The sequence below is a fragment of the Dendropsophus ebraccatus genome, chromosome 14 (assembly GCF_027789765.1).
Source record: "Dendropsophus ebraccatus isolate aDenEbr1 chromosome 14, aDenEbr1.pat, whole genome shotgun sequence".
Taxonomy (NCBI): Eukaryota; Metazoa; Chordata; class Amphibia; order Anura; family Hylidae; genus Dendropsophus; species Dendropsophus ebraccatus.
The window spans coordinates 7,432,175-7,446,745 of NC_091467.1; the positions used below are offsets into that span (position 1 = coordinate 7,432,175).

Genomic DNA, 14,571 nt, shown 5'->3' on the forward strand with positions numbered 1-14,571 from the left:
CATTGCTTTACACATGGCGGCCGCTTGAAGCTGCTCTTGAGGTAGTTTGTTAATCCTTAGTATTGTGCACCCAAGGAAGGGTCTCATACGACTCATGTACTGTATAACTTCAAGGGGTTCTCCACCTAGGACAAACCCTACTTGTTAGAAAAGTCCTTTGATAATAAGGTGCCGGGACCTTGAGAGATCAGCTGGGTGAGCATTTCCCTGCAGCGCCACCACAGGACAAATGAAGCATTACAAAGTGCCCATCGCGCTGTGTGCGTGTACTGCAGGACAGGTGACACTCTTTGTAACTGCATTACTTATCGCATTACTAGTCACCTGGCCATACAATCGCTTCCAACCAATGGAAATGGTGCCCTTTTTTGTTTCCACCCATAGGTTGCAAGATTGCGATTAGGCACCTTAAAGGGGTTACCCGGGATAAGAAAAAAAATACTACTTTCTAGCTAAAACAGGGCTAGTTCTCTTCTTCAGATTGTGCGATATTACAATTCAGCTCCATCCACTTCAATGGACCTGAGCTGCAATACTGCATACAAACTGAGGACAGGAGAGGTGCTGTTTCTGGAAGAAAGTAGCTGTATTTTCCTTATAAAATAGAGGTGTGATGTGCAAAATGCCTCATTCCTGTGGCTAAGATGGTCCTTTATCAACTTTTTTGTCATTGGCAGTCGGCCGTTGTGCTGTATTACTTGCACGGTCGGAGAGGTGGGGGGTGGTTAAAGGGGGCTTTCCCATAAAAAACGAAATATATATATATATTTACCATATATCCACTCATAAATCTATAGCTATTCAGAAATAAAAGTCAACTTAAACATCTCACTACATCACATTCATAAAGTCAGCGTGTCGCATCGATCGTGCCCGATCCTGCCTTTCACTTTGTAGAACTATCTGGTGGATGTGCAACTTGTCAGTGTTTCTCGGATTTTCGGCTTCTAAGTGCTTCCGTCTTGTAAAAACGTCCCGGGGTCGATAAAAAAAAAAAAAAAAAAAAAAAAAAAAAAAAGATCTGCGGCCGTTGGTTCGCCTTCTTACCACCCACCGGTCAGGTAACATTAAAGGGGTACTCCAGTGGAAATCTTTTTCTTTCAAATCAACTGGTGTCAGTAAGTTATATATATTTGTAATTTACTTCTTTTTAAAAATCTCAAGTCTTCCCATACTTATCAGCTGCTGTATGTCCTGCAGGAAATGTTGTTTTATTTTCAGTCTGACACAGTGCTCTCTGCTGACATCTCTGGCCGAGGCAGGAACTATGTGTCGGTTTTCTATGAATCCCTATAGAAAACCTCTCCTAACTCTGGACAGTTCCTGTCTCGGCCAGAGATGTCAGCAGAGAGCACTGTGTCAGACTGAAGATAAAACATTTCCTGCAGGACAAACAGCAGCTGATAAGTACTGGAAGTAAATTACAAATCTATATAACTTTCTGACACCAGTTGATTTGAAAGAAAAAGATTTTCACTGGAGAACTCCTTTAAAACTACTACATGCAATGGCTGCCTTTTCTCTGTAGGTGGCGCTGTTGATTTTAGATATTTTTCCTGATCTTTTTTTAAAGGACCCAAAGTTACTTTTACAATTTGACGTCCGGTGTTCGAGGCTGGAACTTGTTTTCCAGAATAAAGTTTGTGCTTCTAGTTGGTGCGGAGTCTTTGACTCCTGGCCTTGTAGACCTCAATGAGTAGATCCTTGACATACTGGATCTCTCTTTCGATGGAATCGGACTTCTCTTTCAGCTCTCTGTTGCGGACTTCCAGGCCTTGACATTCTTCATCCAATGCGTCGTATTCTGCGCGTTTGCGTTGGCGGTACCGGAGCGCCGCCGTCTTGTTCTGGTCTCTCTTCTTCTGCTTGCGGTCACCTTTGGGTTGGTGTGAGGCAGCACAGCTGGCGGCTGAAGTGGTGGGGCGGTCGTATGGGGTAGGCCTGTTGAGTCGTTTGGATTGTGCTGGCGGGTCAGTGGTGTTGGTCATCACCATAAAATCCTGCTGGTTTTCTCGATGGAAATCACTTGGAACATCTGGGTATAGATTGAGGAGCTCGAGGCATCCAGAATCCAGCGTGTCCAGTGCCACGGGGGCAGGAGCTGGTGTTTCTGCCACATAGGCCTGGAACTCTATTCCTCTATCGCCGAGTTGTTGATCAGGTGTTGGGAAGAGGAAGTGGACTTCATGAGAAGGCGGGGTGCTGGGGGCCACTTGGTCATGGGGCATTGGAAGCCCAGGGGAGAGAGACTCCTCCAGGAAATAATCTTCCATCTGCTCCAGCTCCTTCTTCAGGAGGGTCGCCATGACCTCCAAGTCCGGGGCAGGAGGCCCTGGCAAGGATGGATCCGCCGCTGCTGGCAGGAAACATGAAAAGTCCACCCTTTCCGTCATCCAGTCCGTGAATCCATCCCCTGTGCAAAAGAGAGAAGAGGTCAAGTCTGGAGAATTGGATAAAAGAATCGGGGATCCACTAACTACTTCCTAGATTCTAGCATAGTTACCGCTATATACTTAACAACAGTGAAAGGGGAACTATGGCGGAAAAAATATCTTTAAAATCAAGATTTAAAATTTACCTCTGTATAAAAATCTCCAGTCTTCCAGTACTTATCAGCTGCTGTATATCCTGCAGGAAGTGGTGTATTCTTTCCAGTCTGACACAGTGCTCTCTGCTGCCACCTCTGTCCATGTCAGGAACTGTCCAGAGCAGGAGAGGTTTTCTATGGGGATTTGCTGCTGCTCTGGACAGTTCCTGACACGGACAGAGGTGGCAGCAGAGAGCACTGTATTAGACTGGAAAGAATTCACCACTTCCTGCAGGACATACAGCAGCTGATAAGTACTGGAAGACTGGAGATTTTTATATAGAAGCAAATTACAAATCTATATAAATTTGTGACACCGGTTAATCTGAAAGAAAAAAAAGAAGTACCCCTTTAAGTGTTCTATGCACACATATTGTCTTGAAAGAACATTGTTATAATGAATTTTAGCAGTCAGGATGTAGCATTAGGTGTGGCAGAGATCATATTACACCAGGGATGGGGAACCTTCGGCCCTCCAGCTGTTGCAAAACTACAATTTCCATCATGCCTGGACAGCCGAAGCGAAGCTTTGGCTGTCCAGGCATGATGGGAATTGTAGTTTTGCAACAGCTGGAAGGCCGAAGGTTCCCCATCCCTGTATTACACCTAGGCCGCGATGCAAGTGCATGGCCAGAGACCCCTGAGATGGCCCGGTTACAGCTTTTGCATTGCGGACCTGGTTACCCCTCGAACACTGAACCCTTAGACCCAGTGCCCAAATACACGTCCGGCTCACCTGCCAGGCATCCTCCTTCCGCCCCGTGCAAATTCACCCCGTCTTCCATGTGCACTGGAAGCTGTTCATAGTGATTTCCATGAGCAGGGATCTTAAGGAGATCCGCCCGCCAGTGCAGAGCGCTAACTGGCAACATCGACATCTCCAGATCCAGGTTCAAAGCCGCCAGGAGAGACATTTCCACCAGAATTATTCAGGGTTAGGCCGGAGAATTGTTCGGGAGCACGATTCCTGCTGGAGAGGACAGCGGAAGGCGCAAAGGGGATAAAAGACCTGAAACATATCAGGAGACAGGTTACTCTTCTGGCCTCATCCATGGTACAGTCATCATACCTAATATATATATATATATATATATATATATATATATATATATATATATATATACACTGCTGCTGCGCCTTTAAGACAATCCTCAAAGTCTGCCCTCCCATGGGGACTTGACACCTGTTATGTATCTACTAGTAATAAGTTATATGATCTAAAGATGGAAGGTCATAGTTCCAGGAGATTGGTGTGAGGTAAAAGGATACAGCGCGGTCTATGTTTAACCCAGCTGGTTATTCAGTAACATCATGCTTACCACATACTCAGCAGTTCACCAAGCAGAGAATGGGGAATGACTGTGAATGACTATGCTATTCTCATAGCCACAGGCAGGGGGCGCTGCAGGCCAGTCACTGCATCAGCACATCCCTCACATCAGTGGGAAACCTAGGGTAACAATCCCTTCCACCACTATGTGGGGGGCCCACTGTGATGGTAGCTGTGGGGCCCTCCCTTCTGCTGCTGCATTTATTAGAGAGTTGAGGATAAAAAACATGGTTGCTTTCCTCGAAAAACATCACCATTCTAAGCGAATAGACCAGAGTTGCAGACAGTACTGGACACAACCTACTGACAGGGGAAGAAAAGAGCTCTGACTTCTACCCCTAGATCCCCCCTTTAATATAGATATAAGCTGCAACAATAAAAGAACCAATTCAAATGAGTCAAATAACATTGTTTGTTTGTTTTTTTCTGCCCAGAACAGCGCCACTGTATGGTCATGTATGGTATTGCAGCTTGGTTTATTGCTGGGATTGAGCTGCAATACAAACTTTTACCTATAAACTAAGACCCCCCCCCTCCCCTTTCTTATAATCCCTTTATGTTAGATTGGCATGGAAGTTTAACAGAAAAAAAACATCCAGTTGTGACTGCTAAATTATATAATATATATCCCCCACTATTTGTTATACTACCCTTTCTTTCCATGGGGCGCCCCCCTCCCCCTCGCTGCTGTTACTGTAAGTTCCACTTATCTCTAAGCTTCCCCCGGGGACTGATTCTTCTCATCCATGAAAAACAAGAGTAAATTAAATCCCGGGGGGCAGAGCTGGCGCAGATGGTTCAGGTAGGGCCGAGCCGCACACTAACAGCCGCTCATTGTCCCCAGATCAGGGATTAGATCATGTTATCTATATGGAATCATTTACAAAAAAACGTAAGCGCCACAAATAGGCCGGACGGAGTTGTATATACTGTAATACAGTGTCATATATACTGTAATTCGGAGTCATATATACTGTAATACAGTGTCATATATACTGTAATACAGTGTCATATATACTGTAATACAGTGTCATAAATACTGTAATACGGAGTCATATATACTGTAATACAGTGTCATATATACTGTAATACAGTGTCATATATACTGTAATACAGTGTCATATATACTGTAATACAGTGTCATATATACTGTAATAGGGAGTCATATATACTGTAATACAGTGTCATATATACTGTAATAGGGAGTCATATATACTGTAATACGGAGTCATATATACTGTAATTCGGAGTCATATATACTGTAATTCGGAGTCATATATACTGTAATAGGGTGTCATATATACTGTAATAGGGAGTCATATATACTGTAATACGGAGTCATATATACTGTAATACGGAGTCATATATACTGTAATACAGTGTCATATATACTGTAATAGGGAGTCATATATACTGTAATACGGAGTCATATATACTGTAATACGGAGTCATATATACTGTAATACGGAGTCATATATACTGTAATAGGGAGTCATATATACTGTAATACGGTGTCAGGAAAAAAAAATATTACATTCAACCAAGTTCTAGAATATGTACATTGTTATGTTATGTAATGTTATAAATATGTACAAAGTTTTGGATACAAAGTATCACACTGTGGGGAAGATTTATCAAACTGGTGTAAAATAGAATTGTCTCAGTTGCCCCCGGCAACCAATCAGATTCCACCTTTCATTTTCCAAAAGACCTGTGATGAATGGTTGCCGGGGGCAAATAAGACAATTCTATTTTACACCAGTTTGATAAATCTCCCCCTGTGTTTTCTATATTTTTGTGTCCTCCTTGTCATGGCTGTAATAAGACTACAACTCCCATCATACCCTGACAGTGGATGTTCTTATATAGCACTGTTCCTCAGCCTGTGGCTCTCCAGATGTTGGAAAAACCACAACTCCCATCATGCCCTGACAGCCAAAGGCTAGAGAGCCGCAGGTTGGGGAACCCTGGTCTACTTATCCACATTATATATCTATATAACAGTCATAACTAATAGTATCAGCAAATGAAATGGAAAATAAATAAATAAAATAAATATAACTAAATATATAATAAAATAAATAAATGTATAAAAAAAAACAAAATATATATATAAAATAAGTAAATATATAATAAAATAAATATATATACACACACACACAGTATATATAATAAAATATATAAAAAATTATTTATTATAGAATTTACTAAAGAAACGAAGTAATCGTCTATAAATAAATAAAAATAAATATAACTAAATATATAATAAAATAAGTAAATATATAATAAAACGAAGTAATCGTCTATAAATAAATAAAAATAAATATAACTAAATATATAATAAAATAAGTAAATATATAATAATAAAACGAAGTAATCGTCTATAAATAAATAAAAATAAATATAACTAAATATATAATAAAATAAGTAAATATATAATAATAAAATGAAGTAATCGTCTATAAATAAATAAAAATAAATATAACTAAATATATAATAAAATAAGTAAATATATAATAATAAAACGAAGTAATCGTCTATAAATAAATAAAAAGGTGAAATCCAATGGGTGTAGATGCCGAGCACTTACTCCATGTTTGCAGATCTGGTGGCGCGGTACAAGTGCAGGAGCACACTTGTTTGGTGGGTTTGCACGGTTAGAAAGCCATGATAAGTCTGGAGCGAGGATATAATGTTGTCTGAGCTGCAGGAGGGATATGAGATCCCAGCGCAGGAGGCTAGACCTGTATACTGTCACCCAGAGGTGACATCAGCCCGGCTCCCCGCCCACCATTAACCCCTTCCCTGCTAGGTGCAGTGCGCTGTAGCGACTGATGGGGATTGGCTGGCTCCTCGGTGGCCTCATTCTGCCCTGAGATGGTCACCTGACTTTTGAGGAATTTGGGGGATTTTTGTTTTTTTGTTAACTTTATTCTTTCTTGGAAAATCCTGTGACAATGCGGCAATATGAGTTGTTCCCATCAGCAGCACCCAGCTTTCCCAGGATACAGTCTATAGCTAGGGATCAGGCAGAGTAACTATCCTATGCTCATGGCAGCCGCAGCCTGTGCCCGCTCCGTCATGTCGCTCTAGTCTGTGATGCTTTTATATCTGGCCGCTATTTATCCCCCTGGTAGTGTCTTACACCCTCGTAGTTGTGTAGACTCCAGACCAGGAACAATGGCCGGGAGTGATGACCGTCACACAGAGCAGAGTGACACCGGGGACATGTCTCTCATGACACAGCCCTGGCAGCCACATAGGAACAGCGCGTACACCTTCATACTGATAATCAATATTTATGGTAAAGAAACATTGATTAAAGGGGAACTCCAGCAGAAAAAAAAACATAAACTGGATTTGTAAATTACTTCTATTTAAAAATCTTTCCATACTTATCAGCTGCTGCATGTCCTGCAGGAAGTGGTGTATTCTCTCCAGTCTGACACACTGCTCTCTGCTGCCACCTCTGTCCATGTCAGGAACTGTCCAGAGCAGGAGAGGTTTTCTATGGGGATTTGCTGCTGCTCTGGACAGTTCCTGACATGGACAGAGGTGGCAGCAGAGAGCACTGTGTCAGACTGGAGAGACTACACCACTTCCTGCAGGACATACAGCAGCTGATAATAACTGAAAGAATGGAGATTTTTTAAAATAAAAGTCAATTACAAATATGTCACTTTCTGGCACCAGTTGATAAAACAAAATTACTGGAGTACCCCTTTAATTCCCCCCCCCCCCCCCATTATCTATATATCTATCCATTATCCCTGTACTGTGACATCACTGTGTGTAGTATCCCTGTACTGTGACATCACTGTGTATTATCCCCCCTGTACTGTGACATCATTGTGTGTATTATCCCTGTACTGTGACATCACTGTGTATTATCCCCCCTGTACTGTGACATTACTGTGTGTATTATCCCTGTACTGTGACATCATTGTGTGTATTATCCCTGTACTGTGACATCACTGTGTGTATTATCCCTGTACTGTGACATTACTGTGTATTATCCCCCCTGTACTGTGACATCATTGTGTGTATTATCCCTGTACTGTGACATCACTGTGTATTATCCCCCCTGTACTGTGACATCACTGTGTATTATCCCTGTACTGTGACATCACTGTGTGTATTATCCCTGTACTGTGACATCACTGTGTATTATCCCTGTACTGTGACATTACTGTGTATTATCCCCCCTGTACTGTGACATCATTGTGTGTATTATCCCTGTACTGTGACATCACTGTATTATATCCCTGTACTGTGACATCACTGTGTATTATCCCTGTACTGTGACATCACTGTGTGTATTATCCCTGTACTGTGACATCACTGTGTGTATTATCCCTGTACTGTGACATCACTGTGTATTATCCCTGTACTGTGACATCACTGTGTGTATTATCCCTGTACTGTGACATCACTGTGTGTATTATCCCCCCTGTACTGTGACATCATTGTGTATTATCCCCCCTGTACTGTGACATCATTGTGTGTATTATCCCTGTACTGTGACATCACTGTGTGTATTATCCCTGTACTGTGACATCATTGTGTGTATTATCCCTGTACTGTGACATCAGTGTGTATTATCCCCCTGTACTGTGACATCACTGTGTGTATTATCCCTGTACTGTGACATCACTGTGTGTATTATCCCTGTACTGTGACATCACTGTGTATTATCCCTGTACTGTGACATCACTGTGTGTATTATCCCTGTACTGTGACATCACTGTGTGTATTATCCCTGTACTGTGACATCACTGTGTGTATTATCCCCCCTGTACTGTGACATCACTGTGTGTATTATCCCCCCTGTACTGTGACATCACTGTGTGTATTATCCCCCTGTACTGTGACATCACTGTGTGTATTATCCCTGTACTGTGACATCACTGTGTGTATTATCCCCCCTGTACTGTGACATCAGTGTGTATTATCCCTGTACTGTGACATCACTGTGTATTATCCCTGTACTGTGACATCATTGTGTGTATTATCCCTGTACTGTGACATCACTGTGTATTATCCCTGTACTGTGACATCACTGTGTATTATCCCTGTACTGTGACATCATTGTGTGTATTATCCCTGTACTGTGACATCACTGTGTGTATTATCCCCCTGTACTGTGACATCACTGTGTATTATCCCTGTACTGTGACATCACTGTGTGTATTATCCCTGTACTGTGACATCACTGTGTGTATTATCCCCCCTGTACTGTGACATCACTGTGTATTATCCCTGTACTGTGACATCACTGTGTGTATTATCCCTGTACTGTGACATATATATATATATATATAATTTCGGATCGCGCTCCGCTATGTCCAGGCACGTCCCCTCCACATAACTGCAGCTTTATTATAGAAGTATGTGAGCACATTGCTGGGATTCCTTCATACAAGCTACAGGCACAGGGCTTGTCATGGTGTTAGTGGTGGGCCCCCAGTGGGTAAAGCAATGGTCCGCAATCTGTGGCCCTCCAGCTGGTGCAAGACTACAACTCCCATCATGCCCTGACTGCTGTAGTTTTGGAGAAGCAGGAAAGTCCCTAGTTCCCTGGGGATTCCTTTCTGTCCCCTACCACAGGACCGTGTATATAATGTAGTCACATTGGGTGGGGGGGGGGGGGGGGGGGGGGTGCCACCATTGCTGTACATAGATACATAGTGAGGCTATGTTCACACTACGTAAGTTTCGCAGAAATCACGGCCTATGGGGGAGATTTATCACACATGCTGTAAAGTGACACTGGCTTAGTTGCCCCTAGCAACCAATCAGATTCCACCTTTCATTCCCCACAGACTCTTTGGTTAATCAAAGGTAGAATCTGATTGGTTGCTAGGGGCAACTGAGCCAGTTTCACTTTACTCCATGTTTGATAAATCTCCCTCATAGTATACACTCCGGCCGGGATCCCTAGCATGACATGTCAGTTTACTGCGGCCGCTATTCAGTGAAAACCCCCTCAGTTCACACAATGGAGCGTGCGGCTCCGGCCACACGCTCCATTGTGTGCTGTGGGGAGTTCTGATGCGGGCGAGGATGTGCCTGCATCAGAACTCTGTGGCACTAAAGATCTTCCGGCCGGGAGGATCTTTTCTGAGATCAGCCGTTCCGTGACCCAGCCGGGTCATGGAACGGCGGGCCTCTTGCCTAATGTGAACATAGCCTGAGACTGGAAAGATATCTGGAAGTAGTAATACATGATGTGTAGTGACAATAGACCAGGTATAGTCCCTGCCAGCCCCATCTCCTGCATGTCGCTTCTCTCCCGGGATCTTCCTGCTCCATGAAAAACAAGAGCAAATTACCCCCCGGGGGCCGCGCTGCTGCAGATGGTTCAGGTCGAGAACAATATTATTGACAAGCATCATACCAAGCCAAGTCAGATCTCTATGGTGCCCAGGACCGCGTCATCCACCAGAGCCGCCCATACACCTCACAGCCTGACAACCATCCCTCCCATCAGTCACTATCAGACTCCTCCAGCAGCGGTTTATCTCCCTGACAACAAAAGCATCAAACAGCTGAAATCCAACATGGCTGACCCTACTCCCCTGACATTGGTGGAGGAGTCACTGAGCCCCCATTCACATTGTGCCACCAAAATCAGTGGGTCGGGTCAACCCTGGATTAAAACTGGCTGTGCCTAAAATGAGCTCTTCAAGGTGATTATTAAAGGGGTAAATAACTTTCCCCTTTTAGGGTTTTTAGGGTTAACAGATAGATGAGGGTCTTGTATGGTGCCCCCTATTATAAGCATATACCTCTGAATGACCCCATATGTCCATGCATTACATGGCCAGGGCATGGTCATCTACAGTGCAATGCTCCATCCCTCCTGCGGGGGCACTGCAGGGAAATGGAGGGCCTGCCACAGATTACACATCAATGTCCAGATCAGCAGTAAAAGCCTCTATGTAAACAGGGACATGGCCGTGACTACACAAAGATCATACAGCATGGCGCCTAATGTAAGTGACCATGCAACGTATAATAATAATAATAATAATAATAATAATAATAATAATATAGTGTGAATGCATCTTTGCAACCACCGACCTCAGTGTGAAAGCAACTAACTATTGCTATCTCACATACTATTTTGGTCATGCAACTTAGATGTGATCATGTAGCCCTAACCTTAAAGGGTCACCCCAAAACCATTACATGTCCATGGGATGGGTGTTAAAGGGGCATTCCCATCATTCTCTATGGGAGCGGCAGAAACAATTGGGTACAGAGTTAGGTTGTGTCTGCCAGCTCCCAAAGAGAAAGAATGGAGCGGCATGAAGGTTTAAGGTAGATCAACCCACACAGGAATACCCCTATTAGTAACTGACTGCCGATCACAAGTACTGAATGAAGTGAAACATCGGTGCCCACCCCATGAAGAGGACCTGGACTCTCAGTGTCTTATAGACTTTAGGTACTCCGGTAAAAAAAAAAAATTCTGAAAGTTATACAGATTTGTAACATTTACTTCTGTTTAAAAATCTCCAGTCTTCCATTACTTATCAACTGCTGTATGTCCTGCAGAAAGTGGTGTATTCTCCCCAGTCTGACACAGTGCTCTCTGCTGCCACCTCTGTCCATGTCAGGAACTGTCCAGAGCAGGAGAGGTTTTCTATGGGGATTTGACAGTTCCTGACATGGACAGAGGTGGCAGCAGAGAGCACTGTGTCACACTGGAGAGAATACACCACTTCCTGCAGGACATACAGCAGCTGATAAGTACTGGAAAATTGGAAAATTTTAAATAAAAGTAATTTACAAATCTGTATACAAAGTATATGAAAGTCACGTTATGTTACATCTGTATATAAGAACAATGGTAAATCCATACAGGTGCCTGTCTTAGGGCAATGGTCTCAACCTGCGGCTTTCTAACTGTTACTAAACTACAACTCCCAGCATCCAGGAGGAAAATCACAGGTTGCAAATGCGCCATACAAGAGGTGGATGTGTCAGTCATTCCCAAGGGGGCGCTACAACAGCCTTGGATGTGACATGTCTACAGCTCTGTCCTAGATCCCATGCATTAGTATCCTGTATACAGGAATGGTTCAGGAGTCACATGGGTTCCCGTATGTCTGGTGATCTGGCACAGCTGCCTCCGCCATGGTTATACTGGATCACTAAACACTGTACTGGCTGTAACATGTCCTGGATCCATATCCTATTACAGACTATGGGGCACCGGATAGGATGCGGGGGGCTCCACCACATCCATACTATGAGATCAGATGATGGGGGATTCAGCATCACAATGGTGTCAGCATGACTCAGGCTTTACTCATCCAGCGCTTATGTAATAGCGTCCCGGCACGTTTCATAACACAGGAGCACAGCAGGAAGAGCCGCTCTAAGCTCTTCTCTCCCCACAGCCATAGCTCCTCCCATTATTACCATCCAGCCATATCGGACACTAGTGCTGGAATAGTCTGTGTTATATACCATGTATAAGGGTTACACCCATAGTCCAGGAAATACTCATATATACTTATAATGTAACTAGAGCGAATATTATATTAGATATAGATAATAGTATATGGTCGTATTTATTATATAACACTCATCATGTATAATATATATATAATTTATATATACACACACAATCCCCTGGGGCAGGCATGATGGGAATTGTAGTTCTGCAACAGCTGAAGGGTGGCAGGTTCTCCTATTCCTGCCCTAGAGCAACATTCCCTACTACAACTCCCATCATTCCCTGGGCAACATCTGTAAGCTGTATTATTCCCATCATGCCTCCACAGAACTGTAGCAACACTACAAGGCTGCAAAGTACAAATGAGGCAAAACTACGATTCCCATCATGTCCTGACATAACGGCGGAGAGGCAATGCAAAATGTCTACCAATGTAAACAAGGCTCGCCGTACTACAACTCCCATCAAACTCTGCAGAAACTTTTACAAATGTTGCAGTACAACTCCCATCATGTCCTGACATAACAGTGGAGAGGCAATGCAAACATCTACCAATGTAAGCAAGGCTCGCCGTACTACAACTCCCATCAAGCCCTAGAAAAACTCTAGTAAAACTTTGACAGCTCACAGATCATGCCTTAGCAGAACTTTAGTTAAACTACAATGCTGCAAAGTTTTTTTTAAACGTTTACAAATGTTGCAGTACTACAACTCCCATCAACTCCTGGCGAAACATTTACAAATGTTGCAGTACTACAACTCCCATCAACTCCTGGCGAAACGTTTACAAATGTTGCAGTACTACAACTCCCATCAAGTCTTTGTGAAACGTTTACAAATGTTGCAGTACTACAACTCCCATCAACTCCTGGCGAAACTTTTACAAATGTTGCAGTACTACAACTCCCATCAAGTCCTGGCGAAACTTTTACAAATGTTGCAGTACTACAACTCCCATCAAGCCCTGGCGAAACTTTTACAAATGTTGCAGTACTACAACTCCCATAAAGTCTTTGTGAAACTTTTACAATTGTTGCAGTACTACAACTCCCATAAAGTCTTTGTGAAACTTTTACAATTGTTGCAGTACTACAACTCCCATCAACTCCTGGCAAAACTTTTAGAAATGTTGCTAATCTAGAGCTCAAATCCTGCCCTGACAAACCACCCATGATGAGTTCCGATGGGAGTTGTAGTACTACAACAGCTAGAGAGTCACCAGACTAGTCAGACCCAGCGTAGAGGTTAACCCTTTGGTATCCAGTACGAGAAGCCACTTACGCCATCTTTGCAGTTGTGTTGTTGCAGCACAAGTGCAGTCGCACACTTGTTTTGTGGTCGTGCACGTCTAGAAAGCCATGGTGACTCATGTACGAGAGCGGTGTGTGACTAGGACGCAGCCGCTGGGAGGATATGGCTGGGAGTTTGGGGCTGGCTGCACTTTGTAGGGTGTAGATAGCAGAGGTGACATCAGCGCTGGCTGCATATCCCTCCGCAGATTCCACCCCACACACGGGAGCAGCGGCGGCAGCACCGCCACCTGTCACTGCACACACACCGCTCCACTACAGCCCACAATGACAGGCAGATCTCAGTCATTTTCTGTCGTTTTGGCTCTTTTTGAGCCTCGCCGGCAGCGGTAGAGGGACTATTTTGGTAGAGAATGTGACATGCTTAGATTGCAGCAGAATTGCATCAGCCTGGAGGGAGGTGTGGATTCCCCGGGTCAGTGAGTTTATGGGAGCCGGCAGCTGATTGGCTGTCCGGGCGGGGGCCCTCCGTGTGATGGGGGCGGCGGCCCTGGAGCTCACATGGTCAGCTGACATTCTCTGACACACACTGAGCCCTGGGATGTGGACACTGGCACACGCGATTGTTAGTGTCCTATTATCGTGTTATACCTAGCAGAGCTACGCTACAGCCCAATGCTGCCCTTACACCGAGCGATAATTCGCCCGATCGTACAATTAACGATATTGAAAGAATTTAGACGGAACGATATATCATACCGAAAAATTGTTTTGCAATCGCTTAAGCCTATCTCGCACATAGGTAAAATCGGTGAACGACTGTTTACACGGAACGATCTGCGAACGACGAACAACGAGTTTAGAACATGTTGTAAGATCAAAATGAACAATTTCTCGCTCGTCGCTTGATAGTTCGCTGCGTTTACACGTACGATTA

General features: G+C 43.7%; 1 protein-coding gene across 3 annotated transcripts in view; it reads right to left on the reverse strand.

Moving 5' to 3' along the window:
• Window positions 1-442: 442 nt before the first annotated feature.
• Window positions 443-14,571, reverse strand: part of ATF5 (activating transcription factor 5) — a 42,171-nt gene continuing 28,042 nt past the window's right edge. Inside the window, exons 1-3 of one of the 3 annotated variants that reach the window (XM_069952618.1) lie at window positions 13,666-14,009; window positions 3,324-3,596; window positions 443-2,413 (exon numbers count right to left, since the gene is read on the reverse strand). In XM_069952618.1, coding sequence (XP_069808719.1) covers window positions 1,650-2,413; window positions 3,324-3,501 — 942 coding nt within the window. In that variant the 5' untranslated portion in view covers window positions 3,502-3,596; window positions 13,666-14,009 and the 3' untranslated portion in view covers window positions 443-1,649. Of the gene's footprint in view, window positions 2,414-3,323; window positions 3,597-6,507; window positions 6,621-13,665; window positions 14,010-14,571 lie in introns of those variants that run through there. The other 2 variants (XM_069952619.1, XM_069952620.1) reach the window with 2 other exon arrangements.